Source organism: Argopecten irradians, chromosome 8 (genome assembly GCF_041381155.1).
Source record: "Argopecten irradians isolate NY chromosome 8, Ai_NY, whole genome shotgun sequence".
Lineage (NCBI taxonomy): Eukaryota > Metazoa > Mollusca > Bivalvia > Pectinida > Pectinidae > Argopecten > Argopecten irradians.
The window spans coordinates 8,903,361-8,914,857 of NC_091141.1; the positions used below are offsets into that span (position 1 = coordinate 8,903,361).

At 34.0% G+C, this 11,497-nt stretch overlaps 1 protein-coding gene across 1 annotated transcript; it reads left to right on the plus strand.

Moving 5' to 3' along the window:
- Positions 1-6,478: 6,478 nt before the first annotated feature.
- On the plus strand, positions 6,479-10,464 carry LOC138329281 (SAM pointed domain-containing Ets transcription factor-like). The gene is made up of 6 exons (XM_069276146.1): positions 6,479-6,618; positions 6,907-7,004; positions 7,172-7,589; positions 8,103-8,300; positions 8,610-8,792; positions 9,032-10,464. The coding sequence occupies exons 1-6, from the start codon at positions 6,609-6,611 to the stop codon at positions 9,331-9,333; spliced, it is 1,209 nt and encodes a 402-aa protein (XP_069132247.1). The 5' UTR covers positions 6,479-6,608; the 3' UTR covers positions 9,334-10,464.
- Positions 10,465-11,497: the final 1,033 nt, after the last annotated feature.

Consider the following 11,497-nt stretch of genomic DNA (forward strand, 5'->3'; position numbering starts at 1 on the left):
ATCGATGTGAGCAATGCACGACACATTGTGTTAATTCCTTAATTAATTTGTTATGAATAAATTTACAAACATGCAAACACATACTGTGCGATATCACCTAATGATTCGCAGTTCGAATGAGTAATATTACAGTCTGATGTGTTTATCTTTTGTGAGCGCCGATAACATTATGTTATTCAGAACTTACATTGATTAAGAAATACTATCAGTAAAGCCCCACGAAATCAAAATGATTTATGATTATGTTACCTAACACAACATGGAGTGCAAACGTTTTATCTTATGACATATTTATAGGATGTCTATGATGTGTTTCTCTGTACCCAGTACTACAGCAATGCTGACCTCCAGTGGCCTTGGTCGGGCTATAGAGCCAGTGTTTATCGCCGGAGTTTACCTGGTGCATCTTGTTGGTCGATATTTGTGAATGAAAGGGAATCTTGGTCACTACAATAACTATCGTATGGGTGGGTGCGGGTGTCCCGGAAGAAAGTAGCCTGATTCTAAGAACTGAGTGTTTCCAACATGATTGACAGAAGAGTTGGACGATAGGTAAACATCCCTAATGTCAAGATGTCAAAGATTCTAGTTAAACATGCTATAAAACCATATATATATATCATTACAGACATACTACTCGAATGCTGAAAATCTGTGGCATTCGCATACATGTATATAGAAGTTACAATAGTTACGTCAGAAAATACAATCAAACGAGTATTGTAGCAGAGTGCAAAAGATCCAAATATATGTATTGCCGTTCATGTACATCATTATGTGGTAAAATAACTCTTTGTACAACCTTTGATATATAAACCGCAAGTACTGCTTAATACCAAACATAAGCATGCCATATCGTTTCCATATGAGTGATAATGTATAAGAAACTAAATAGCGATAGCTAACATTCCCTTAATACCATTATCAAGTTAACTACCAAATACCATCTAAAATCACACAAGGAAGCTTGCCAAGGAGACACCAACAATCAAGGCCACCCGAGAACGGACTTATATGAAGCACCCAAAACATTGTTAACTTTGGTATGTTTATCAAGGAGACAGCTACCTCGAGTTTCGTGTGAGGCCGGAAGTCATGCAATCAAACCAATGTCATATCAAAAGTGCTAAAACATTCATTTTAGGGCCGGTTCCAAAGAGGTAATAACTTTTGAAGAAATTTGTCAAATTCATTTTAGTTATTTGAATAATGAATTCTACAGAAACAACTGACGCGACAGCATGGACAGTATAAACCTGGTCGTTAAGGAGACAGCTAGCTGAAATAAAGCATATAGCACTAAGTATAGGACAATCAAACCATTGTGACAATGTTTTTAGAAATAAGAACATCTTTTTTTGTCGCCAAGAATTTTATTGAAGTGATGGAACAGAATATATTCTTCTATTGGTCAGAAATGAATCACAAACGGATCTACTGTTAATAACACGAAAGCAATGAGATATGATACACAGAAAACATTAGATGTGCACATTCTGCTGTGATGGGAAATCGTTTATAATTTCTATTATACTGTTAATGTAAGTAATAATTCAATGAAGATATACTTGACTGCATAATCAATGCTAGGCTATAATTACTTAGCACAGCTTTGAATATACTATTCTGATAATCCATTAACCACAAAAAGAAACAGATTTTGCGGTTTTCTTTTCAAAATTGTTAAACGATTTATGGCTCAATGTATAGACTATATTTATACCTCCTGATTATCAGCCATGTGTGTACATGCTAGATATTTCCATATGTATGGTCATAAATCAGATGTAATTACGATAATACAGCACCAAGATAAGATAACCTCAGACACATACAGGTATAAATATTGATTGATTAATCAAGAAGATGCCCAATCCTTGCAAGATTGATAGTCTATCCGGCACATGTTTTCATGACATTAGTCGTCTGAGCCCTTAATCGTAAGTATATTGCATGAATACTGTCCAGTATATTGTCTCCATGTCTGTAAACATTAGTTTATGTCAATATTATTTTAATTTGATTTTCATTTCCTATTACGTAATACACGATATGATATAAAAATAATATTGATTTCTATGAAATGTCAGTGTCACCAAAGGTTTTCAGCGAATCTGCAGGGGATAGACAATTATGACGCGGAGAAATACGGAGATTTACGAATCTGCGGTCAGCTCGTCGCAGATAGCTCACGATTATTAGCAACTATTGTTATTCAATCCTTGAATGTACATATAATAATCAACTAATATAACTTTTATCATTTTGTTTATACAATAGTTTTGCACTGTTTCGAGAATAAGAAATACATTGAAACGATGACCCATTGATTGACTTTGAGATGAAACAACATACATAACAATATATCAGATTGAAAAATGGTCCTTTAATTAGGTGTTTGGATGGTTTCAACATCAAGCATTAAAACTAATGCTTTTGTTTTCACTTTTCTTAGTAAATACAACCTATCCTGAAGCATTCTCTTCCTGGTTTAAATCCATTGGTCAGGTCATTGTAAATCATCCACAGGTGTACCTGTCCTCTGGTTCTAAATCTATAGCATAGGTATATATGTACAATGCTTTACTATTATTTCTTAAGACATTTTATTAAATCAATTTACTTATGTAAACCAACTTATTTTCACGGCGCCCTAATTTCGCGTTTCACGCCCAAAGACAATTGCACGGCGAATTAATTTCGCAATTTACAGGGAAAAAACCGCTCTATTATACTTGTAGTTGATTATTTAGTGGAGATGTATTTTGCGAATTTGTATCTGTCGCGATAATCAGTTTGTATGCATAAAGAATTTAATATATGACTCACTGGGCTTGTTGTATCTAAAAATAAATCACAAATACAAATAAAAATCATAATGTGTGAGTTTTCCAGACATTCTAAATGTGTTTTATCTAATTACTGTTATTTCTGATAATATTTCAATCATTAGTGAATTTTGGAACCAAGAAAGTTTTGTATCAATTTCGTTATCATTTTGTGAGTTGTTTTAACACATTATATTTTCATTTTGCCACAGCGACTCCCATTACTCTAATGATGATCGTGATCTGCATAATGAGCCAATAAATGCAGCCTTGACTTGGTGTAGTTATATCTATATAAATGGATGTTAATCTTGTTTTCTGACACCATGTTAGTTCGCGCGGGAAAATTGACACTGAAGTTGAATGAACCAGTTTGGTTATGAAACTATAAAACTTCTAAATGTTTGGATGATTGAAAGTAAACTGAAAAGATATTGAAAAACTTTTAAATTTTGTTGTATTTTCAATTTTTTATCGGGGCTATTTTTTATCGTATTTGACTGTTGAAGTTAAATGGCTGAAGCGAAAAATTCAAATGTTCACTCGCATCTAAATTATGTTTTACTTTGAACTAGGAAGTAAAATGTTAATATATCAATTAAAGGATTGTTAGATTGCATTTATTGGGCGCTATTCTATTTATCTGCCACCCATATTGCATTCATATCTCAAATGAATGCAATCTAACAATCCTTTAATTGTTTAATCACTGCACTTTACGAAATGATATTATCTCAACATAATCAGATCATAGACTTAACCGAATCTAATTGAATTAAATTGCTCTCAATTTTAATAAGGCGAAGTCTACATATCAAATATTTGAATATATGCAGTGTCTGCGATTTCATTGTCATGTTTGAGTCATTAGGATTCAGAATTCCCAAACATGTCATATTGAGAAATGCATGCATCTCCGCAAACAGAATCGAGGTCTCCGTTTTTATATGCCATATAATTACTTTTTGCAAGCCTGAAGCGACATACTTAATAAACTATTTTGATATTCAGATATTAAGAGACAGATGCAATGTCTAAAGGTATTTTTAACAATTTTGCTTAATATTATAATATGATTTGCATGTTAAATAAACTATTTTCACTCATCAGTAAGCAATTGTAAATAATTCACAAAATCGTGCCATCGGCAGGGATGTTCAAAAGAGGCATGGCGTGATAAGTGTCACACTTGGGACCATTACAATTAATGTAATTAAGGTCATACTAATCACCTGAATTGTACGTGAACAAGTTACTATCAACCAGCATTTATATAAACCACTGTGGAGATTACTGTACATAAATTTGGAAACTTGTAATTAATATTTACGGAAAATGTTATTAAAATTGGTTTATCATTGATGAATGATGTTGGGCGATTGTTTAAGGTGATTTACATTAGTAAACAAGTCACCATCACAAGTTCAGCCACTTAGATGTAGGAGTATCGATGGCCAACGGTTTGACTCCCAACCAATCTCAATTTGAAAATCAGGTTGAATAAGTACCAAACATTGACAACAGACAATATTTTTCTCCGATTACCTCGTTTTTGCGTCAACACCTCAACCTAGGTACGACCTTGAAACGGTTGGTGATATGACGCCGATTTGTTTTTGCGGTTCCTCAGTATTTTCTTAAACTCGAAGTTAAGAAAAACATGAAAAAATTAAGAAACAAAGTCATTTACTTAACTAATTTTTAATATTTATTAATTATAATGCAATTTATTTTCTAAGTTTAAACTTACCCCATCATCGCACGGATGTTATGCCAATTTCATATACTATATTACATGGGAATGCTGTATTATACATAGACAAATCGACTTGTCGGCTTGTCTCCTCAACCAACTGGTCAGATTTGAAAAAAAAAGACAAATATCTGTATTAGCTTTCGCAAGTCGTACACTAAACATCTAAAGTAGAGAAGTAATCAGGTGGGCTTTTTTTTTCTATGGGAACTCCACCACCGACACATTTCACAACCCGCAGTCGTAAAATGGTACATGTATAAGATATAAGAAAGGATCTTAAATGTAGAAACAATACTTCGTTTGTTTTAGTTTTAGTGTCCGCTGACAGCTAACGTCAATTAGAAACGAATTAGTATCTTTAAAAATGCAGGACAGAAAAGCTCAAGATTACTTTTTGATAAATTGATAAATATGTTTCTGTATTTCTAAAGATAATAAACAATTAGAATTAATTTGTGGTGAGGAAGATGTCGACTATGTGCATCATTAACATGATTGTACCACTTAAGACAAGTATGCATATTCTGCTCCTGAGAACATTTAATATAGGATGCGAGTATTGTGGGATCAAAATATCAAGTAAGGACCCACGCGTTGCATTTCACGTAACATTGCATATACTTTTTTTATAATTTACTCGTTTAAATCAATGTTGAATGAAAGATTAATGCCAATAGAATAGCAGGGTACATAATTCTTAATATCGTTTATGTTTTTGTATGATTCACATACAACAAACACACAAACATTTATTAGAGGAGGTTATGATGACTGGTAGTAAAGTTTCAAATAAAATCGCTAGTTATCAGTGACAGTGAGACGATGTAAAAGTAATTCATCAACTCTTACATCATAGATATAGCAAAAGCATTGACAATTGTTGGATGTAGGCATATTTGTTACGTATATATTTTCTAAATCGATTTCAGCAAATAATACAATTAAAGAACAAAAAAAGAGAGAAATGATTAGGCCTAGATTATATGATGTGAAGATGCATTCAGTGTAACGTGGCATTATTTCCGGTACAGAAACCTGGAAAATCCAGAGGCAAATTTGGTTAAGAGCCAAATCTATGTTGCTTTGTATATGTTATACAAAGTATGCCACTTAGTCAGTATCGACCTTTCAGGGAGTAAATATCGGAAGCTATCAAAATTAGAATAACATAGAAAAATTATCATCAAAACAATTCATATCTATCGGTTAAGTAAAAATCTATCTTTAATTGAGAAGAAATTGGAAGAAAGTAAATGATGATCATTTGGTAAACCCCATGAAAACTATGTATTCACTAAGACAATTAATTTAATTTATTTATCAAATTATATGTTTTCAGTGAGAAAACAGCGTAACAGGCTGAACCCTTCTATATACCTGCGCCTTAATACTAAGAAAGAAGCGACATAGGTTCTAAATATACGAATGATATCATACTGAACTCTGTTGATAGCACGGCGGCCGTTTAATATCATTTACACTACACACGTGTGTAGATTGCGAAATCCGAGCAGTTGTTGTCCCCGCTGACCCACTATGTATTTACTATACAGCAGACCTAGGCCAATGAGTCGATACAAAACGTCACAGCAATTTGGACCAATCAGAATGCGCCTTGTAATCTAGATTTAGTGTATGGGTATTCCCAAGCGCGCCACACTGAACGTTACATTTCCGACAAATTCGATTTAATAAATACTGCTTAATCAATCAAAAATAATGAATTTGCACCATACAAAACACTCTTATAAAATGACTTTTTGTGTAAATGATTTTCGAAAAATAATTCCAAGCTCTTTGCACAACATTTGCTTGTTCGATGCATTATCATATTCATAACAGAGCGTTCTCACTTCCGACGAATCCCTTTCGGGTCCCCGTTTATTTTTTCTTGTCATTCATTGTGTATACATATTCGCCGAATCGTAAAGTCACGTGGTATTTCGAACTATTTAGTCGTGTAACGAAAAATAATTTCATTCGATCTATTACCTCTATCGGGATAGACCTGTAAAGTAGCCACAATGCAAACAGGTATATTTGCACGAAATCTTATAGCAGATCACACCAGTGTATTGTGAAAAGGACAAAATCAATTTGGATTTTAAAACAACATTTGTTATCATTCTTCTGGTGTTTCTATATCAAACGTGGAGTTACTCTTTTTCAATTATACTATTGTGGATTAAAGATAATAATACTTGCTTGTAAAATAACATATCTAAGAAAAGAATAGATATTTTAGTGCCTTTCATTTGTGAAGCAATATGAATTTGAATAATGGAATATTTTACTGATATTCTTAATTTGTTGTTTTTTCAGAAGCTGAATTTCCCTACATCAACATTTACCTATCTATGTGTCAGAGCATCTCTGGGTGTTCAGATACAGATGATAGCGTGCAGAACAGAGACCAAAAGGTGAGGTTAAAACAATTCAACACTATATCAAGGAACATTTAATTGTATTGCTTTAAATGCACAGAAAATAAAGAAAACTAATAATAACAAAAACACTTTATGGAACTTTTTGGAACTTTAGTAATGTACATTTATACGTGTTTTTTTTGTGTTTTTTTTTCTTCAAGGTACCACAGGGTCCATTTATGACGAACCAAAATGATATGTTGGTATCCGGCTTTGACAACATTCTAGTCGATGAGTTGAGTATGTTGGAACCAGTTTCCGATATGTGCGGCAGTACACCTGCCTCGCACGACCAAGTTTGTGTTCCTGACAGTCCGAAAAGTTTCACGGATTTAGACACTCAATTTTACCCTGAACACGTGCATATTAAACAGGAGAAACAAGAACCGATGGACTTTCCTCCTTGTGAACAATTAAGATCTGAACAACATATGAATGTGCACGTACAGCCTCATCATCAACAGCAGCAACATCAGAATGGTATGCTGCTGAAGGATGACGAATCTCTCTCCCGGCTTGTCTTCGGTGTGATGAAACAAGATATTGAACACATTTGTGGAATCCTAAGAATCAGTCAAAGTAAGTGCCTCATCATCATTAAGGGAATTGTCAATTTAATTGTAAGTATTGTGTTTCAAGCACATATTCTTAAAGAACATTAAGTTTGATATAAGAATTCGCTGGGGGAAAACAAAGGCAAAATATTCAAAGTAAGTGACGGCATGATGAAATAAATTAATAGATATTTCGGTGTATTGACCGATTTTTAAGTGAAACATGTGTTAAATGCTGTTTTGAATGTGTGTACTTTATATTTCGGGCGATACGATCTTGACTTGGTCTCATCCATTAAACATAATACACACACGGTGTCACGCTAGGTAGGCCTGGGACCACGAACTGTTTACCTGTGTGTGCCTGGCACAGACGCAATCCTTCGTGCAATCGTGTCCAGTTTACCTGACATACGAACAACTACATACCCCACAAAGTAAACATTTGTCTACAGCACTAAATACACCTTAGTGGTGTAAACATATAGTGTAACTGTTACCATACCTGTATTTAATGTTATCCCTATGTCTTTTACAGATCCTCGGTACTGGAGTCCCGATGATGTGCGAAAGTGGCTGCAGTGGCAGGCACAAGAGTATTGTCCAAATGCCATTGATGTCAATATGTTCAAGATGAACGGTCTAGAATTCTGCAATCTCACCCAGGAAGACTTTAAAATCAGAACTCCAGCTGCATGGTCCAACATTTATCACCAGCTCGAGATTTGGAAAAGTGGTAAGTGTTAAGCCCGACATAAATAAAATCCAGGAACATTTAAAATACAACAACAAGCTTGTGGTATACATTAACGGAAATATACGATATGAAAAAAACTATTTATTCAGCCACTGGTAATGTGTCGCACATATGTGTTAGCATATCGGTATGATTGGCATTTCAATCTCCGTCAATGAAACATTCACAATAACACTAAAAATTATTAATGGTATATTTTGATAAGTTCTAATTATCAGACAATAAAAAAATGTAGAAATTATTTGAGCACAACTTGATAGTGAATGGTTCGTTCCGTTCTATTTGCAGCTTGCACATTAGATACGCCGTGTATGTCGCAGACGACAGATTTCAATTGTAATCAGAGGTTTTACCCTGACTTCGAGAGAATCCCTATCCCTGCAATGTCTCCTTCACCAAGTGTTTCTAGCGACGATAGCGATGATAGAAGTGATAACGATGAGTTCTCAAGCATTTGTGGAGTAACATCAGGTAGGTTATTTCAAATTTTAAATTGTACATTCAAACTACTGTTTCCCTTACTGAACCCCCGTGAAGGTCGTCTGCTATTTATATATGTCTGCTACATTGTATATATATATGTGTGTGTGTGTGGGTCTCAAAAGGTAAATAAAAAGCAGCTTTCAACATTTTGTTATCGCGATCTCCAACCCGGTAGCTAGAATTACGAATTCTGTGAAATTAATGTTAATGTTAATTTCGTTTTCCAGGTTGCCTTCCTACCGAATCGGAGCACAAACAGACGATACATCTGTGGCAGTTCCTGAAAGAGTTACTTCTACATCCAGACAACTTTTCTAATTGCATTAAATGGGTCAGTCAGAAGGAGGGAATATTCAAAATAGAGGATTCATCGCGAGTAGCAAAACTTTGGGGAAAGAGAAAGAACCGTCCTGCCATGAACTATGACAAACTCAGCCGATCCATCCGTCAATACTACAAGAAAGGCATCATCAAGAAGACAACCCACTCAAAAAGGCTTGTGTACCAGTTCTGTCAACCCTATCTGTGATGACGTCACGCTGCGTCTTTTCATGCATTTTGACGGCAGCACCCATTGTCGTCTGTCACGTGATTGTACGTGATTATTTCAGGCAGTAGCATGTCAGAACAAACCTTCAGAACTAGCTCGGTTGAATTAAGTGGGAATTTGTCCACGACATTGATTTGGTTTTTCGCGACCAAAGTATCTGGCCAACCGTTGGCTAGCCGAGACTGGCGTGTACTGTGTTCGTAGTGCTAAGGCTCCAGAGAAAAAAACACCGCCTGGAGGACTGATAAACACAAGAATCAGAAAATGGAAAGGAAATCCGATTTTGAACTCCATTTTTCTTGATATCTATATATCTCACATGGTTCAGAATGCCAATTTTTAGTGTTCTGATGTTTTTACTGATAAACTGTACCTATTCTGATATATAAATTGTACTGTTTTTCGTAATGTCGCTGAATCTTTTGTATTTTTTGAAAAAAAAAAAAAAAAAAAAAAAAATTAACGATATATTTTCTGGTACGACATTTCCATACATGTTTTACATCCCTTTGAGAAAATATCCCCAGATGATCTGTTTTTTCTGTTTATTTGTCTCCCGATTAGGTTAGTTACTGATAAATGGCTTCCATATATACCTGAATATTGTATTTTGCAAAAGAATGGCTAAGTTCATAATGTATATAGTCAATGACATTTTCTGTTCAATATGGCATTCGAATATAGTGTATATAGCACATTACTGAGAGCTGAGACCTTCTTCTTGGGAATGATTGCCAGAGAGAGTGTATGGAATTCATGTCTCCGAGCTGGTGCTCACAACCGAGTTCTTCATTGTGTAACAATGATGCCATATGTTTATAAATGCTTTTATCGTAGAATGACAGAGAGAGAATGCAATCTAAAATGAAACCTGTGTGTATGTGTGTGGTCATGTAAATGGTAGGGATTTACATGCGCTGGCGTATGTAAATGTACGCATGGACTATATGTAATGCTTTAATATAAATGGATTATGTTTGAATGCTAACTGAATGAATGCTTGTTTGGATGAGGAAACACTCATTTTAAGCAACTATGTGATATTTGAATTTTTGTACACAAAATATATATGATATAGTTTTATAATTATATAAAAAAAGAAATCTTAAATTGTCGTTGTGTTTTCATTATATCACTTAAATCAGGAGTCATTCAGAGTTCTGCTAGATACTGAAATAAATAACATGAATGATGAACTAATGGTGCTGACACATACACGCCCCAAACACGCACATCGATATAAGGTCACAAAATATTCAATTATAAAATATAGATTTCGTTATTGTTTTAGATTCAAAAAAATAAACAAGATTCTCCTGAAACAAAGAGTGTGATTCGACTACATGTTTTAATGACCCCATAAAATAAATATGGGTCGATGGCAAAACTTCCAAACAATATTTAATTATCTTAATTAAGCAGTGGTAGCGAAGATGCTTGAAAAATATGTATGTCTGCTTTTAACCAACAAGTAGAATATTCGTCATTACCATAATCACATGATCTACTGCTATCATCATCACGGCATGTTGAGACATTTCACAACATTTTTAGAAATTACCACATAGCAAGTACCAATTAAAAACGTTAAAGCTCACACGCTGAAGATATTTCATTCAGATTTCTCAGACAATCATACTTAAATCAAATATTAGAATAAGTCATGGTATGAATCATTGAACCGTAGTAATGTAATTTTACAATAATTTTCCACTTTAATGATGCGGCTTCACTGTTGACCATTACAATGACGTATGTATAAATTACTGTGATTCTTCAATAATTTTCCACTTTAATGATGCGGCCTCACTGTTGGACATTGCAATGACATATGTATAAAACTAACCAGTTAATCTTGTTTTGTACATAAATGAATAAATGAAAATCTCATTGTGCGTTTGGCAGCATAAATTAACATACATGTATCTAATGAACATACACGTATCTAATAAACATACATGTATCTAATAAACAAACATGTATCTGATGAACATACATGTATCTGATAAACATACATGTATCTAATAAACATACATGTATCTAATAAACATACATGTATCTGATGAACATACATGTATCTGATAAACATACATGTATCTAATAAACATACATGTATCTAATAAACATACATGTATCTAATAAA